The 17,782-nt window shown below is 46.5% G+C and overlaps 1 protein-coding gene and 1 long non-coding RNA gene across 5 annotated transcripts; both read right to left on the reverse strand.

Moving 5' to 3' along the window:
• Positions 1–4,672: 4,672 nt before the first annotated feature.
• On the reverse strand, positions 4,673–11,899 carry LOC135445756 (cytochrome P450 1B1). Of its 3 annotated transcripts, XM_064708752.1 has the most exons (4): positions 11,818–11,899; positions 10,896–11,049; positions 9,129–10,145; positions 4,673–7,514 (listed from the first exon to the last, which is right to left on the reverse strand). In XM_064708752.1, exons 2-4 carry the CDS (start codon positions 10,913–10,915, stop codon positions 6,902–6,904), a joined length of 1,650 nt encoding a protein of 549 aa, XP_064564822.1. In that variant the 5' UTR covers positions 10,916–11,049; positions 11,818–11,899; the 3' UTR covers positions 4,673–6,901. The 3 variants fall into 3 exon arrangements, with proteins under 3 accessions (XP_064564822.1, XP_064564823.1, XP_064564824.1); XM_064708753.1 differs by lacking the exons at positions 10,896–11,049; positions 11,818–11,899 and adding an exon at positions 10,432–10,498; XM_064708754.1 differs by lacking the exons at positions 10,896–11,049; positions 11,818–11,899 and adding an exon at positions 10,269–10,305.
• A 216-nt stretch (positions 11,900–12,115) lies between these two features.
• Positions 12,116–14,108, reverse strand: LOC135445757 (uncharacterized). Of its 2 annotated transcripts, none has more exons than XR_010439592.1 (3): positions 13,976–14,108; positions 13,413–13,570; positions 12,116–12,393 (listed from the first exon to the last, which is right to left on the reverse strand). It is a non-coding gene; the product is annotated as an uncharacterized LOC135445757 (long non-coding RNA). The 2 variants fall into 2 exon arrangements; XR_010439593.1 differs by lacking the exon at positions 13,976–14,108 and adding an exon at positions 13,767–13,872.
• Between the last annotated feature and the right edge of the window lie 3,674 nt (positions 14,109–17,782).

The raw sequence follows: 17,782 nt of genomic DNA on the forward strand, positions 1-17,782 counted from the left end.
ATACCTTCAAGGAAATCACCTCAACCTTCAAATGTAGGGAACAAGGCTGTCAGTGTGTTGTAAGTCTGCACACACAGGTGTCAAATATATCAGTGGTAATGGCATCAGGAGTAGTAGGGGTTCTTTGGTACAAAGTTTCAGTTCAGGTATGATGTCACTGGAGGATCTGCCTTGGAATCCTGTGGTGAACCTTGTAAATTTAAATATTTGTTTATTCTGGATTTTTTTTCTTTCCCTCCTTTATGGGAATTCTAGCTTGTTTGATTTTTTAAAGACTATTTGTGTAGTTTCTGAGCAAAGTCCCAGTGGCTGATCTCCCTCAGCTCGCTGTGGCACTGGTGCTCCTCAGGTACTGGAAAGATGCAGGCTGGGCAGGATGTTAGGCACACGAGAGAGAATTCTTATCTGGAGAAAACTGGTGGAAAACACCTCTTTTGTTTCTGTGCCACCTGCAAGGGTTGCTCAGAAAGCTTCCCTGCAGGGCATATTGTTCTGGAGTGTAGGCTCAGCTCTTCCTCTCTGGTGCCAGGAACAGAGAGATGAACAGAGTTCTGTCTTGGAACAAGTTGAAGCACAATGCTGTGTCCCAGCAGCAGTACACACCAATGAAGGGAGGGAAAATGAGCTTTTTTACAACGAGACCAAGGTTCATTTAAGAGTCTCATTTTTACCTTAGGGTAATTGTTGTGAAGTTTTAGTTTACTTTCTGGTGGCAATTTTTAAAACTTGAATTATCTAAATTTTGTGAACCACAGAAGATTAATAGCCTCACAATTTCTGCATTTTCTCTGTAGAGTGAAAAAGTGTAACTAAAAAGAAGATATACTGCTGAATTAAAGCTTTGAACTTCAGCTTGAAAATACTTCACAGAATACAAAGCATAAAAGAAGCATGGGGTATTGTTGTGTGCCCTTCTGCAGACAATTGCAAACCATACTTGCTTTGTGAAGTCAGACTTTATCTTGCTTGTTTAATCTTGCTTTTGTACTGGGAGCAAGGTGTCTCACTCCACATGTCCACTTCTATTATGATGAGCAGAACACTCTAGATAAGTGGAGGGTATTCTGTTATTTTTAGCAGAGAAAATGTGATTATGTGAAATCCCATTTGTTATCATGAGAGGTTTAGAAGCCTGTTTCTGCATGATAACAGTTATGCTCTTACCAGAGGTCAGGTTGGGAGAAGGAAGATTGTGGAAATAAAGCCTGGTCTGTGCCACCACTGAAAATACGCCAATAACACCAAAGATTAAGCCTAGTTCTGGAGCATGCCACAATATATACGCCATTCTTTTCTTGGGGGGTATTGAGCATGCCTAGATACAGCTGAAGACAAAAGTATAGTGTGAGAATAACCAACTGATGGCAAACTCTTCCCGCTCAGCTTGCTCAGATAAATGACCCTGAGCTGCTCTGAACTGACCCTCTAGATCAGAAATGTTTCTCTCTGGTGTAGTGCCAGCTTCTTCTACTGCTCTGTCTGAATGCCAGGTGGAAGATTCCCCCAAAAGGTGTTCAGACTGTTGCAGCTGGGCTGTCTCTTCCTCCTGTGGTTCTCAGCTACTGGGGAGCTGAGGTGAGGAGAATGACAGACTATCCATGGCCTTTTGTTGTAGACCTGTTTTGTTCTCAAATCCTGCAGCCTATCCCTCGTGTTTAGTTCCTCAGCTCTTGTTTCCATGTTTGCTGCCTCCACATCTATTATTTGACTTAACAGGCAGTCAGGACTTACTTTTTGGACATCCTTTTTTTCCAAAGCTTTCAGAAAAACAATCACTCATCCTGTTCAGGATACCTGTACGCTTCAGGCTGCTAAGGTTTGGTCCTGATGCTCTCAGTCTGATGTTCCCTGCTGCTGATGTGAATGTCTTTAATATCTTATAGATTCTTATCACCCCAGCCCTGGCGTATTGTGTCTGTGTGTGTATTTACAAGCAATGTCAAATCACCACCTCTCTTTTCCTGGAAATCAGAGATCCTGTGCACACTTCCTTCCCAGCTGGAATCTTGCTGCAGTCCAGACATCTATTTTCCTTTGCCAGCTCTGAGCCACTCCAGCAAATGCTTCCTACATAGCTCAGCAGTTGATTTATGCACCGTGAATGAGTCCCCTCTGAATCTACTCCCTTCTCTGCCTCTGCCATGTGCGCTTCAAATGCCTGAGCATCCTATCCTGAGTTAACTATTCTGATGGATTGCTGTTCCCACACATCCAGCACAGACTCAGAGCACAGGCACTTGAGACACTCTTTTCTCATTTGGGTAGCCCCAGCTCTGTGCTTTTGGGTTGGAGCAAGATCTGCCTCTAAGTAAGGAAGGACAGGACAACACTAACCAAGCAGCAATTTTTTTGGTTCATGAAGCTGTCTGAAAAGTTGTCCAAAAGCCCAAAAGTAGGGCTGTCAAAGCATCAACTACAGATGTCTTAAATGTTCCAGACTGTCTGTGCTTAACACTGAGCTTGTTTTCACCTGACAGTTAAGCGAGTTGGCCTGGTCTGAGTACAAGTGACTGAAACATGGAAAAAATTCAGCTGCAGAAATACAGGGTGGTAAACAGCAAAGAAGTTGTTGAAACTCGAATTCTTGTGTCCTTACTGTACTGTATACCAAAATAACAGCACTATTCAGAATTCAGCCCTTCATTCATGAAGAAAGCCAGATCCACTTTCAGTGTAATCCCAAGCTGAATTAGTTATATGGGCAAATGAAAGATTTGAGTAATGTTTAACCAAATTAAAGATGTGGCAAAGGCAAATATTAACTCTTTACTTTCCAAGGCTAGTTCCTCAACTTTTCTCAGGTAAAATGTGAGTTCCCATTTGCCTAGTCTCTGATTCCCCTGGCTGGATGTTCTGAAACAGTTTCCTACAGACAGACCTATGCATCATTCCCTGAAATTCACAAAACCCACTGGTTCTGATGCAAAACTAACTGGCATGGCATTTAGTTGCATTTTGCCATGACTGTGCTGGTACCAACAGCAGTTGTGTAGATCCTGGACACCCCCCCCACACACAACACCTTTACAGCAGTGCTTGTTGCTCAGGCTCTGATGACTCTTCTTCCTTATTGTTGTATTGTTGGTATGGATTTCAGCTGCTCTGAACCAACTCCTGCTGAAGGCAGCAAGTTTCCATTGGCTTCATAGGGACTGTAGTGGTACACTTGACTGGTATAAACATATTCCATATCAACTCTGCTGGCTACTAATAGCCCCTACTTGTTCCCCTTCCTTGTTATGTATTGGGGTGGTCTCACAGCTGCCAGCTCTGCAAGAAATGTAAGATTAAGTCCAGGCTTCCTATTTGGGGGGTTTGTGGGCTTTTTTGCTTCTTATGGTGTTTGTTTTGGTTTTTTAATACCTTATCTCAACCTGAATAAAGGATGTTAGTAGAATTCTAGGAGATAGGCAGAGTGTGTGTGTGTGTGTGTGTGTGTGCGTGCCCATATGCAGAGAAAAGCAAGCATTGGATGACATTTGGCTTTCCTAACCCTTGAAATCACTACAACCTGAGCAAGAAGACTTAAAGAATTCTTGCCTTGAATACAGCTGCCTGGATTCCTCCTGCTTTTCTTCAGGAAGAAAGAGCAACCTGTATCTGTCTGGTATTGCTGTGGTGAGCCAGTCACAGGTTGCTGAGGGAGCTACTCCTGGATTTTACCCAGGACACCTGCTCTGAATCAGCTCTGTCCATGGCCAGCCCCTGCCATGTACACACTGCATGGGCTGTCTCTGGGCACTACACCTACTCCACAGGCCCTTGGCTGTCCCTAGGAGGACTTTGTAAGTTGTCTGCAATTTGTGCTCCTGATTCCACCAGCTCAGCCTGAACTTAGATCCTGCCCCCACAGGGGGAAACTCCAGCTGAAAATATCTCAAATCAGAAGGAAACTACTGCTTTTCAGTCTGCCCAGCCTCCTGTTCCACCCAGATCTTGTTCCATTCCCTTGGGGTTAAGGAAAATGTGGTCATTTCTAAGACAGCTCTGAAGTAAGCAGGCTTGTGTAGCATACTGCAGAAAAGCCCAAGGGGTGGGGGAGTGGGGGAGATGCTTCATCATGAAGAAATGCTTTACTTTTGCAGTAACAGCCACCCTTCACCATGGGATTGCCTTCATTTTGTGAGAGGTTGCTCTGCAAGGCCCTGAGAGTTCCATTGCTGGCACTCCTGACTATGTACCCAGGCCAAAAGAGCACAAATTGGTGCCCAGTGTCAGGAATATATAGATGCCAGCAGGGAGACATCTATAGGAGGAAAAAAGAGAAAGGAAAACCAGGCTTGAAAATAGGGAAGGTGGAAGTAAAATGAAATGCCAGAGGGAAGGACATAGCAGAGGAGATTGTGCAGGCTGAGGAGAGATTAACAGGTATTAGAAAAAAGCAAAAGACATGGGAGAGTTCAGATCAATGCTGAGGCAAACAACAGGGAATGTTCTTAGCAAGGAGCACTAGGGAGTTGAACACAGATGGCAAAGTGAAAGGCAGGCCTGAGAAGCTGTAAGGGCAGCATGGAGGAAAAACCTTAAAATCCAGGAATGGGAAGAAGGTGCAAAGTATATGAACAAATATCTAAAATAATAATACTTTCCAAATCAGAAATAATAATTTTCTTTATCTTGATGTTAGAAAGCTGTATATAAACTAAGCAATGGTGGTGAAAGAATAATTTTATTTAATATTTTGGTAACACAATGATACATCTCAAAATTAGCATAGAATTTAGGTTGCTAAATGACTGCATACATTCTAAATAAGTGCTACTAAATTTGAGTAACTTCACAGAGTACATGTGGCTTTATGTGACCAACAGCTATATAGTGTGTAACCCCCTACTGACATGAGCAGTGTGGATGGATTTTGCACTAGTAGCCAATGCACAGTTAAAGCTTTTGGAAGGATAAAAAATTGCAAAAGACATTTTTTTATTAAAATATGAATTGATGATCCTTGCATTAGAATAGCTATTCAGCTGTAGGTTACATACTTTATTTCTTTTAATAATAGCACTTACAAAGGTACAAGAAAAAATTGTCTTACTAGCATTTGATCTAATGTAGATCTCCATATGAAAATGCTGGGTATCTTATAAAGCTTTTCACAGATATAGGCTAAGTTCTGGGATATCACAAACTTGTACATAATTCAGAAAAACACCTGAGGTTACTCCATGTGTAAGTAGCAGAAAGCTTTTTTTAACCCTAAAACAGATGGCAGATGCCATATGAAGCCAGAGAATTTAAGTAGGTACATTATTACTGTGTGGGGTTATAGAGCAGTGCTTGCAGGCTTGGTTCAGGCTTTTTTAAATCAGTAGCAAACTTGTACTTTAGATTGGGATTTTGTTGTTAAGGCAGCTCTTCCCAGTGCCTGTAGGGGCTCTGTCCCTGCTGCCAGCAATCAGAAGTGCCAGTGCAAATCCTTGCTTGCTTGGGTCTCAGCAGAGCACTTCACTGTGCAGCACTGTAACCTTGTTTTGCTGGCTCTGCTAATACCTTAGCTGGTACTCGGCTGAGCACAGCAAGTCGTGTGAGGTACTGTCATGTCTGATGGATTTCGTATGGAATTGAAGGTGATCTGCAGCTCCAAAGAAGTGCCCAACACTTTTCCAATCTTTTCCCTACTTTATGCAAGGCTGTTTGCTTTCTAGAGAAATATGCAGCTTTGTGAAACAAACACTAGCTGGAGGTTCAACGTCATAAAGTTTCATGTGTGTTTTACTTTAAAATAAGAGGTATTTAAAAAAAAAACCTTATGAACTTTGCCTCACAAATATTGTAAAAGTACTTATTGTTCAGTTAATGGGTACTTTAATTAGGACATGTAATGTTAATTTTCCTTCTGAGACTTTGTTCCAAACAAATTGTACTAAAAGTACAGAGCTGATTTTCAGATATACTATTTAAGTCAACCTAACAGAATGACTAGTGAGTGAGTAGAGGTATTATTTGCTCTGTGCTTTACTTGAGGCTTGTGGCATTAACATTTAATATAACCCCCCCAATCTCATTTCTACCTACCTTGATTTTACTAGACTTACCTATGTTCTTAGGGACAACCATATTAACTCCTTCCTAAAGAAACAAAAAGTTCAGCTGTACCTTTAGAAATTGAATTCAAATACTTACTTTGTTCATAAACATGCTAATGAAGAGATTAGCATATGATTTGTATCACCCTTGCCATCTAGTGACAGAAATTCTGATATTTCAAAACTTTGTGGAAAGTTACTATATTAGGACATTCTGCTAATTTTCATATAAGACATGAATTTTAGTTTCAAACATGCTTACAAGCAAGACTTTTATTGTTTTAGGCATTTATGTAAACATTCTGGAATGCTGAAGGCAAGACTTCACATTGCCATTTTACCAAAAATCATGTGAACATATATTGAGGCATTAACATACATCCCAGCAGCCAGAACACCAGAGCTGCCATGAGCCTATGGCAGTTTCCAGCAGAGTAAATTCAGGAGCAGGCTGCAGTGTTCTGAGCAACTGCTTTTGTTTGTTTTTTATTAAGAGATTTCACTGCTGAATGTGGAGTCACTGAAGGCAAGCTTAGAGTTAAGGCACAGTGCATGGAGACATGGAAAGGATTATGGAGACAGTTCCTGGAGATGCTCCAACCAGTCAGTAGATAAAAAGCACTTCTGTGAACAAGCTAGAAAAGAAAAGGCTTACTTTCAAATTGCATATGTTTTATCATTTAATATATTGTTCCCCTGGCTCTCCTTCTAGAATTAAAAAGATGACTTGAATTATACCTTGTGCAACTTTTCTTCCTGCTTTTATAATGTGTAGTATTGGCTATGTACCAAAAATATCACCAGAACAAGATATGAGTTATGTGAGTCTAAAAAGAGAGAGGGGGATTATCTGTAGATGCAAGGTTTATTGCTTAGGCATTTGCTGACAGCTGACTTTCACTGGCTGCTTTCTCTGCTTGCAGTCTTTGGACAGCCTGATCGAGCAAATCCATCGTATCTCGGAGCGTAACATTCAAGGTGAATGGCTTAGGTTTAATGGTCAGCCCGTAGGTAAAGTCCATTTTAGGGTCCTCGTTTGGGTTAGCAGTGAAATTGCACTGATGCACCAGTATGGAGGTAAAGAGAAAGAGCTGCACCTTGGATAACTCCTCTCCAATACACCGGCGCTTCCCCAGCGAGAAAATCATCACGCTGCTCGTAAGATCTTTATTGATGAACCCATTCTCATCCAGGAATCTTGTTGGGTCAAAGTCCTCGGGGTTGGACCATTTTGCTGGGTCGTGATTCACTGACCACTGATTGACAAAGATGACAGTGTCCTTGGGAATGAGGTAGCCCATGATGAAGGTGTTGGTTGTGGTGGCGTGTGGGATGGTCACAGGCACAAAGCTGCTGAAACGCATGGATTCGTACAGGAAAGCCATGATGTAGGGCAGGTGAGGCTGATCTTCAACACACGGCAGACGGTCTCTTCCAACAATCCTATCCACCTCTTCTTGCATTTTAGCCTGCACTTTTGGGTACCTGTCATTTAAAGCAAGATGTGTGTGCATACATAACACTTTCAGAAATTTTTTCTTACAAATGATGCTTGCTGCAAACGTTTTTTACAGAATCTCACCACTATCCTAAATGATGCAGTTTGAGCAGAGTTTAAATGTATTGCAGGAATGTGTACTTGGAAACTTAGAGAAAAAACAAACTTCCCATGCACTGGTGTAATTTTAATTTGCTCAGTTTTTACCTTAATATCCCATGTAACTGATTCTCAACATAAAAAATAACAATAACCTAAAGTGTGCTGAAACTGAATATTCTGATCCAACTTTGAAAATTATTTTAATTCTAAAACTAGAATTACTTCTCTCTTCTAAATATTGCATTTTCCATGGGAACAAGAATTTTCCAACTCTGTGACTTTTAAAAGTTAGCATGGAGTTTGTTATCACTAGACATATTTCATACCTTTGAAAGCCTGCAGGTTTCTAAGCTAGAAAAAAAAAAATCTCAATTGTTAAACTGTCAGAATGGCTTTATGAGGTTCCCACTTTTAGTTTGAGAAGACATTTACTAATTAATATCAAATTATGTTTTCTCAATAATGTATTTAAAGCTGACTGTCTTGAAGTCTGGACAGTTTGGAAAGCTACACAGTAACCAAACAAGATCCAAATGTTAATACACCTTTTGCTTGTCCAAAAGCACACATTCTGCCCAGGACCCTTCATTTACTTTAAGTATTCAAGTTTGGCTTCTGCATCCTTGCTTTTTCCTCCTGCAGCAGACTCACATGTCAGATGCTGGGCAAACATGAGAAATGGGGAGAAACCCAAAAGTTATGTGAACACTGGGGCACCACAACCTTTCCTGGAGTGTTAAATATTTGCTGTTTTTCAAGAAGCGACTGAGTAGATAATGTTTGCATATGCCTACAAATTAAGCAGGCGCTGGAAGGAAAAGCCAGGATAGGCAAGAGAGTCGGCACCTTCCCTTAAACCACCTCCCCTCAGTTTCCCCGGCGGACAGGCCGGTGCCAGGGCGGCTGCCCAAGGGGGCTGCCTTGCCCAGTCACGCAAGGGCAAGGAAGGCACACAAAGGCAGCTCAGCATAATAGCGGGTTTGTAAAGCGGTGCACGAACTCTTTGCCGGGCTTAAGCAGTTGTTATCCTGTTCCTATGATCTCCTTGATCTTGACCTGCTAAAATCTGTTACTTTCAGGTTTTACTCGGCTGCCTTTCTGCCAGCCCCTCCTTATACACCATAACCCGACCGCCTGAGTAGGGTGGGATTTATTTTCTTTTATACTTCCTTATCTCTTTCTGGCAGGTTTCCCAGAGCTTCCGTGTTAGTTAATCGGCACCCGGCGCTGCTCGGGCTGGCGCTGCCCGGTCTCGCAGACCCGCGACCCGACGGCGTGTCCCTGCGGGGCCGCGCCCCGGCTCTGCCCGGCGCCGGACCTCCATGCGCTGCCTCGGGCCGGCTGCTCCCGCCGCGGGAGCCCTCCCAGCAGCGCCTTTGCCGTGCGGCGCCGTTTAAACGGGGCTCCCCCGGGGCTGGCGGGCGCTCGCACCCCGGGCGGGCTCCCATGTCCCCCCACCGCGGGCCGGTGGGGCGCCCCGGTGTGCTGCGGGCACATACCTGATGAGGAAGATGAGAAGCCACTGCAGGGCGGTGGAGAGGGTGTCCTGGCTGGCGCCGAAGATGTCGGTGACGGTGGCGGGCACGTGCTCGAGCTGTAGCCGCGGCTGCTCCCGCTGCAGGCGGATGAAGGCGTCCATCATGTCGCGGGGGGCGGCCCCGGGGCGCAGGCTGCGCTGGTGCTGCAGGAACTTGCCGCGGACGAAGCCGTAGAAGTCGCGGTTGAGGTCGCGGAAGGCGCGGTAGGCGGCGCGGACGGGGCTGGGGAAGCGCTGGAGCCAGGGCAGCGCATCCACCAGGCTGCCGGCGCCCACCGCCCGCCCGAACTGCTCGTTGCGCCCCACGATGCGCAGGAACTCGCCGTCGCCGTGGCTGTAGCGGCGGCCGAAGCACAGGGCGCTCATCACGTTGGCCACGGCCACCACCAGGACGCGCGAGGGGTCGAGGAAGGCGCCGCCGGCGCTGCCGCGCACCAGCAGCGCCACCAGCGCCCGCGCCTCGCCCACCAGGTGCCGCTCCAGCAGGCGGCGGGTGGCGGGGCTGCCCGTGGAGAAGGCGCGCACCGTGGCGTGCGCCGCCCGCCGGTGCAGCTTCCAGAGCTCCGAGTATCCGCCGAAGGCCAGGCTGAGCCCGCCCGACACCAGCTGAAAGGACGGGAAGGGCGGGCGGCCCGCGAAGGCGGCCCCCTGGCGGACGAGGGCCTGGCGGATGGCGCGCTCGCCGTTCAGCACCACCACGGGCCAGCGCCCCAGGCGCAGCTGGAACACGGCGCCGTAGGTGCTGGCCAGCCGGGCGAAGGAGAGGTGCGGGGCGCTGCCCAGCTGCGCCGCGTTGCCGATCAGGGGCCAGGGGAAAGGGCCCGGCGGCGCCCGGCGCTGGCCCTGCCGCCGGCGCTGCTGATGCTGCAGGAGGAGCTTGCCCAGGTGGATGGCGGCGAGCAGGCAGAGCAGGAGCAGGAGGGAGCTTTGCAACGGGGGGATGCCGCGCAGCGCTTCCCCGAGCCTCTCGAGGGCCATGCTGCAAGGGAAAGAGAGAATTCAGCGGGCAGCGTCCCCGCGGGGTGGGGGGGACCTTCAGGTCCCGCGGGCAAGGGGAAGCCCGGACGGGGCCCGCTGGTGTGGCGGAGGGGAGCCCCGGCACCTCCCAGCGCTCGGAGTCCGCGCAAGTCCTTGCTATGCTCGCTTTGTGTGCCTAAAGCCCCCCTGAATCCTGTGCGAAAACCAAAGGATAATCGCTAATCAAGTGGCAAGCTCCTAATAAGAGATCGAAGTCGTATTTGGCGGTGAGGCCGCTGCTCTCTCACCGCCGACAGGGAAAGTCCTCAGCGAGAGATCCAACAGGTCGCAGCTGAGAGAGGCACAGAGGAAAGCAGGAGGATGCTCTCGCCTGTCGAGCCTCCGCAGATGCAGGCAATTGCCGTGCGTCGGAGAAAAGTTAATTTCGGCGCTGCACATCGCTCCCCCGGCGAAAAAGCCCCTGCGAGAAGCGGGTTACCCGCCCCACTGTCGGCATTTCCCGCTGCTCCGGAGAAACCCCCGCACGCGGCCGCGGAGCCCTCTCCGTCCCGAGCCCTTCCCTCCTCCCCGCACCTTCGGGCCCGCCGCGGCACGGGTCACGGGGACGGGATGCGGGGGATGCCTGAGGGCTCTGCGTGGCAGCGCTGACTGGTCCCGCTTCCCATCCCGGGGACCACCCGCTCCAGCCTTGCAGAAGCAGCGAGAGGATGAAGGGGTGAAATAAGCGGCGGGCTCCTGTAGCAGAACTGACCTGTTGCACGCTGCTTCCATCCGAGACCTTGAGGAGGATGGAGAGGAGCTGTGCAGCCGGCGGCAGCTCTAATGGACAGCCGCGGCTCCGAGGAGAGCGGCGACGGCGGCGTTCAGATCCAAGCCTTTGGGAAACTCATTAGGAGCCCCGGTACCTGTCACCCGGAGCTTGGCAGGTCATGTGCAGGCAAATGCCAATTGCGCCCGATCCCGGCGCAGTTATCACCTTCCCAGCTCTTTAACCCTTCGGAGCTCGCCCCAAGGCAGCCACCTGCCCCGATCAGCTCCTCGGACCGGGAGTGAGCGGGCTGCTGCGCCCCCTCCCTCCCTCTCTCTCTCCCTCCCACCCGCCTGCTGGGCTGCGGGGACGGGACGGGACGGGGCCAGCCCAGCCCGCCGCAGGGAGCGAAGGCGAGCGGCTCAGAGGGCGCGGAGAGGACGGCCCGCTGCTCCCAGGCTCAGCCGGAACCGGAGCCGCCACCTCTGGGTGCCTGGCATCGCCACTCCCGCCTTTAAACCCGCCGGCATCCGCGGTGCGCGGCGCGCTGCGGGCGGGACGCGGACGGCCCCGCTGGCAAATCGCCGCTGCCTGGCCCGTCCTCTGGCTTCAGGGGTCGCGGTTATTTGCCAGCTGCCCTTGGGCCCTCGCCAAGCGGAGCGGCTGAGCCGCGGACGCTTTTATGGCCGGGGCCAAAAGTTTTAGCGGAGGAGGTGCCGGGAGGGGAGAGGGGTGGCGGGCGGGCTCGCAGCTCTCGCTGTCGGGAGGCGAAGTCTCGCCTGCATCTTAGGGGCTGAGGAAGCCGAAGAGCTTCCCCTCCTCCGCCTGTCGCCTCCCCGTTGCGTGCGGAGTTAGCATTGCGTGAGCTGGGGCTGGAAAGCCTCCAGCCATCTCCTTCCCGGGCCCCTACCCCTCCTCGCAATACCTGACACCAGCGCCGGGGAGAATGAGGCTGGGAAGCCCCGGGCAGCTCGCACCCCGGCCGGCTCCGGTGCCCTCCGGTCTCGCCTCCACCCTGCGCTCGCTTCTCTCCTGCTTACGGCGCCTTTTTACTCTTAAATCTGGCGCCTCCGCCCGCACTGGGAGAGCTGGCGAGAGGCGTGTGGGCACGGCGCTCCAAGCCCCCCCGGGCTTTCCGGCACCCCGGGACGGCAAAACCCCGGATACGGAGGAAACAGAACGACTTTGCTTTGTTCTTGTCATTTTTGCAGTAACAAGAAAAATATGAAAATACAGCATTTATTTCAGATTCTTTACAGTCACGTCATGAGAAGAAAATACGATGTTTTGGTAGCATTTAGGGATTAGACAAAATTAGATGCTGGGAGTCAGCCCAGCTTAGGGTGTGAGCCCGGTCCTGGCCAGGCTGCTACTGCTTCTGTCTTTGGTAAAAAGTGTAATCCTGCCTGTTGTCACTGTCCCAAGCTCTTCCAGATGGTGATGCTCCTTCTTGCTCAGACTAGCATCAGCCTCGGATCATCTGTTGGCTTGGAGCTTCTTCCTGTCATTGCCAAGTAACAGAGGTGTCAAAACCACTTTTTCTGAGCAGTGCTGGGAAAAGTGAGCTTCCCTTTCCCAGCCCCTCTTCTAGGGTGAGCTTGAAGGGTCCTGCACACATACCCAAGCCTCAAAAAAAAAGCAAAGATAGCTCCATCCCTATGAGACTAAGCTTAGGGGATTCTGATATCTCCATCACTATCAGAAGATTGAACCCAAATTTTACATGCTATAACCACTTAGCTATGGAAAAGTTGTCACTGCTCCCTCCTTCATCTGTCTCATGTCAAAGAAGAGACATGGACATCTTCTGGCAAAGTTCCTGAAAAAGATCTGGGTGGCACTGATCTTTTGCCACTGAACAGAACTGTTCCAGGCACTGGATCTGGTTGGTAAGGACTAGCTTGGATCAGTTACCTGAGCTTTATATTAAAATACTGGGCATTTTTTATTGCAGGCAGCTAAATTTTTCCTTTTCTTGGTGACTGTGGTGAAAAGTTGCCTAAACTCCAGGCATTCCAGCTCTCATTAGTAAGTTCCTAAGCACTTTCTTTGGTTCAGCAACCAAATTAGTTGTATTGCAATTGGATTGCTGCTGGCTGCTTGCAGGAAGTACAGAAAAAAAGAATATATGTCCATTATCATGACTTGCAAACTCAAAATTTAAGGCAGGAGCCTAGGAGTTATAAATCCTAGCACTTTTTTTTATGCTCTAAGGAAACATTAATTATTTTTTATTTCACTTCCGTTTGGTCTTCAGGAGTTCTGTCACCATTAGGAAAGAAAGAAAGCCTATTTTAGATATTTTCTTCTGTGGTGATAGTACCACCTGGTCCCTTTGTACTATTTACAGCTTTGGCTCCCTATTGCATGTATTACAGCCTAAGAATTCTTCTGACTGTATACACTGAACATTCACCCCATTTTTTAGGTTCTGATTCTGTGTGACCTTGATTAGTCCCTTGTTCTCTGTTATATTCTACAAATTGCCCTCCTGCCAACCTCTATATTTGTTCTTCTCACCTCTTTTGTTTGTAGAAGCATAGGAGTTCAGAATTGCTCTTAGAGAATGGATGTTCTTTTTTCCCAGTTCTAGGGACTTCATTGAGATGCAGGTCCTACTGAAACCAGTCCCAGATTCCTGAGTTTGTTGGTTTTGTTAGGCACTGATGGCTGAATCACTGAAAATATATGCCATGTAAAATGAATTATTTCTGAGGTCTAGAAAATACTACTTGATATAATATATGGGAAAGAAAAGAAGTTGAAGGTGAGTTGGTTTGGGATTAAGGGAGAGGAATTCAGGCCTAATCTCTAAAAAGTCTTGATTGATTTAATAGGAATGCTAGATGCAGAATTTATGGGGGGTATCAGTACCTCCATGACTGTGAATATAGTTGCTTAAATGTGTGGACGAGCATCCTTGTTGTAGAGGTAAAAATTTGAAAAAGGAGGAGGAATTGCACAGTCTAGAGAGTCTTCATGTGCCCTTTGAGAGAGAATTTTTATGTTTGCCACAGTCCTCCCTCTTCCAAGAAAACTCCTTAACCCCTAAGAGATTTTTACAAGTGTTAAGAATTACTTACCTAAATCAGGTGTTGAAGGCTCAATTCTTAGTTTTACTTCTAACCATGGCAGCCCTTTTCTTTGCTTTTGAATACTGGTATGCTGCTCATAAATCCTCATGAGCATCAGCTGGAATTTCTCATGGGCTTGACCCTGCTCTGTTTTCTTTTCTTACCTCTTCCTTTTGCATCTTTCCATGGAGAACCCTCCCACACCAGATTTCTCTCTTTCTCAAGCCTGGGACTACGGGTCTTTTCTTCCTCTCTCTAAATTTTACAAAATCCCAAGGTGGGTTAGTTGAGCAATGCTTTATCCTGGGATTGCTTCAGCATAGAGCTTGTACAAATTGTTTACCATTTGTGGTGTGATCCAAGCCATTTTTTGCTAAACTATCCTTGGCAATGTTGTTTCTGATTGTCTGATTCTCAGTGTTGCACAATACTATATAAGTATGTGCAATATAAGATGAATAAACAAGTAGCATAACTGTAAAACACAAATCACTTGGAAACATAACCAAGTGCAATATCCTGTTGTTTCAGGCTGCTTTAAATTGTAGAGATGTACTTACACACCTCTAGTGTTCAACTCTAGTCTCAATACTGCTGTGAGGCAGGGAAATCACCACCACAACAGCCAGACTACAATCAGAACCTGTACACCTCTGTGTTTGCCCCTCCTCACTCAGGCTACCTTTATGTGGTGATCCCACATGATGGAGGGTTACCATTATGATTCAAGTAGTTTCAGATCTGGAGCAGAAGCTGTGCTCAGTCCAGCCACAGCCTCGTGGCTGCTGCTCTGTGGTCACCTTCTGTGCCTGTCTACACTGCTCTGAGTGCTCAGTGTTCAAGCCAACCTGAGACAGCAGCACCACAAGTGTGGATGGCAGTGAGATCATTTCTGATGCAGGCTCTTGGTTTGGCTCAGTTTGTCAGATTTCCGGTCATGCCAAGCACAAGATGTAAGCAAAATAGAAGGAGCCACATCCTCAGTGCTACCCAGAGTGCCAGGCATACATAGGAGCCAGCTGCAGCTCCATAATTCAGGATTATTTATTTAGGCCATTCACTGTGGCCTAAAATAAAGCATTTGTGGTGTGCTTTTTAAAGCATATGTATTTGTGGTTGCATATCACATTCTTAACCTTCATTAACTTGCAACTTTCTTTGGACTTTCACTCTTCCCTGCATTCCCACTGACTTCCCAGCTTGCATTTTCAATTCTGCCTTGCTATTGAAAACTCTAAATTTGGCTTCTAATTCTGAGCCAAATTCCCACAGCTGCTGTGGGAAGGCAAGGAACCTCCCAGTATTTGCTGGGGCTCAGTCAGTGGTAGACTGCATTGTAGCCTCTCCATCTGTTTGCATTTTTCATGTTACTTAGAAATTAAAGGCATACATTGTGGTCTGCTTCCACACAGGCAATGCACAGGTATGATTACAGAAATGAGGACATGATGTTATACTTAATTCAAGCATAAAACTTGATTCTGAGACTTCTAATTTTGCCTGATTCCTACAGTATTTCTTTCCAAAGTTTACTACCTTTTCTTAACAGTATTAGATGAAACCATACAGCTTAGTCTTTCTTGAGAGGAAAACACAGAGATGATACCTTTGTGGATATCTTTGAGAAGCCTTTTTAAGCTGCCTTCTGCTACAAGGTAAAAGAGCAAAATCTAATTTACACACTGTTGGGCCCTCATCTGTGGTATTTTCTGTGTCTTTTTACTGACACTATACAAATTCTTTTAAAGCTCTCTGAAAGAAGTAGTCTGAAATAGATGGACTAAAAGACATTTAGGAAAGATTAGATACTGCTCAAGGTGGGCATTATTGCATCTGTCCTCAAATGTGATGTGTGGGCAAACTGCTGTGCCTGCTCACTCTCCTGCTTCAGCAGCAGGGGTGCTCCCGGGGACATCTGGCAGCTCTGCATCCTCACACTGGTTTTGAGGTTTGCAGAACCAAGAGCTGTGTTGCCAATGTCCATCTTCTCATTAAAATATCTAAATCTTATAACCTTTATGATGTGCTAGGTCACTTCAAAACTTTAAAATTATGGCATTGCTTAGAACAAGCCGTTATACAAGCAGTTATGTTAACAAGCAATGATATATTTCTCCTCTGTCTTCCAGACTTTGTTGGGTGTTGTATTAGTAGTAGTGATAAAAATTTTGTATTGCAGATTTTGTAGTGCAAATTTTGTAATAACTCCAAGATTTCAGTATTTTTCATTTTAGAAAGCACCAGTGCGCATGCATGCTCAGAGTATTGGCAGATGCTTGTTCAAAACAGTCCTGGGCTACCAGTCTAATTCCCTCACAGGAAGAAGCATATTCTGTAGGATTGAAGGTTTTGAAGATTTGCCTGTGAAGTTTTACAAAGTCTTTACTATGGATGTGCAAAACACAGTTTTTCAGAGTTTGGACATTTGTCCAAATTTGAATGAACTATCAAGGGATGAGCACAAGGCACAAATCTGGGAGAAAAGACATTATCCAGACAAATTTCAAGTCCCTGCATTAGAGCATTAAACAAAAGTTTTCAAAGAAAATGCCACTTCATGTTTTAATATGAACACTTACTTTCCTCGTTTCATTAATACATTCAATTGGTTTTAGATGGAAATTTTCTAAAGATTACCATATAAAATATGCATTTTGGGAGGATAGAAAATTTCAGACCAGATTATTAAAGTAAGGTAAAATTATAAGTAAATGAAAACCCAGAGTTTACAGCTAAGGGAACTGTGTGCAAGTAGGCACTTGCAGGAGGTTGACTCTTCAGCACAGAGGGGTAAAACAGTGAAGCACTTGCAGGTGAATGAAGAAACTTTCAGTTCTTTGATGGGAATATGGGTTTTCCTATATTGTCCCCCAAGTATCCTAACTATTGATTATGCCAGCCTATAAATGTTCACCTCACCACTTCCCAACCGATAATTTCCTACAACACAAATATCATCATTTCCCATGACACAAATATTGGTAATTTGGGTTCTTCAGTTTGTGTTTGGTGTCTTCCATTTTTGGTGCTTGACAGCAGAACAAGTGGTCAGAATAATAAAATAGACAACACAATTTGAATCTGGTCCCCTCTAGAGCAATCCAAGTTAAATTTCAGAATTCTTCTTTGGGCTTCTATCATAACTTTTGGAAAGCCTGCTTTGCTTACCTGCACATTCACATGGATATGTTGAAATTTCTTGTACTATTAGGCATGGATTCCATAGCACCTGGAGTAATTTCTTGTCTGGAAGACTGAACTTTTATAATGGGAAGTTTTCAGCATTTTAAAAGATTGTTATCCTTAGTACTGCTGCTTTCAGGTTTTCAGGTGCTCTGAGGGAGGAGGTGGCACTGGGCACAAATTGATTGTTGGGATGGCAGCTGAACCACAGAGGAACACATAATTTCTTCATCGTGAGGACTTTCCCGAGCTTTTAATCATGAAGAGACAGGCCTTGAGCTGGGATTTCCCAAAGGAGGTTCATGTTACGGACCTAATAAATCTCATGTCAGTCAAGGAGTTGCTTGTAAATGTCACCTCTTAGATAGCCCTGCTCAAATGAGTCAGGAAACACGCTCCCCCCCTTCTCCCTTCCACTACTGTAGGTCAATAAAGTGCTGAATAGTGTTTGTGAAAAAGCTGCAGAGTGATAGCTCATCCACCAGGAACAGTGGTTATGCTACTCTGGCTTCATTCAAGTGTCCTGTCAGGGGAAAATGCACGAATCTGAACCAGGACCTTCTGTGATTTGGCTGATTAAATTCAGCTGAGGAAATGTTTGCACATCCCTCTGTAGCAGGGCATTCTTGGCTT

The sequence above is a fragment of the Zonotrichia leucophrys genome, chromosome 3 (assembly GCF_028769735.1).
Source record: "Zonotrichia leucophrys gambelii isolate GWCS_2022_RI chromosome 3, RI_Zleu_2.0, whole genome shotgun sequence".
In the NCBI taxonomy this organism is placed as follows: domain Eukaryota; kingdom Metazoa; phylum Chordata; class Aves; order Passeriformes; family Passerellidae; genus Zonotrichia; species Zonotrichia leucophrys.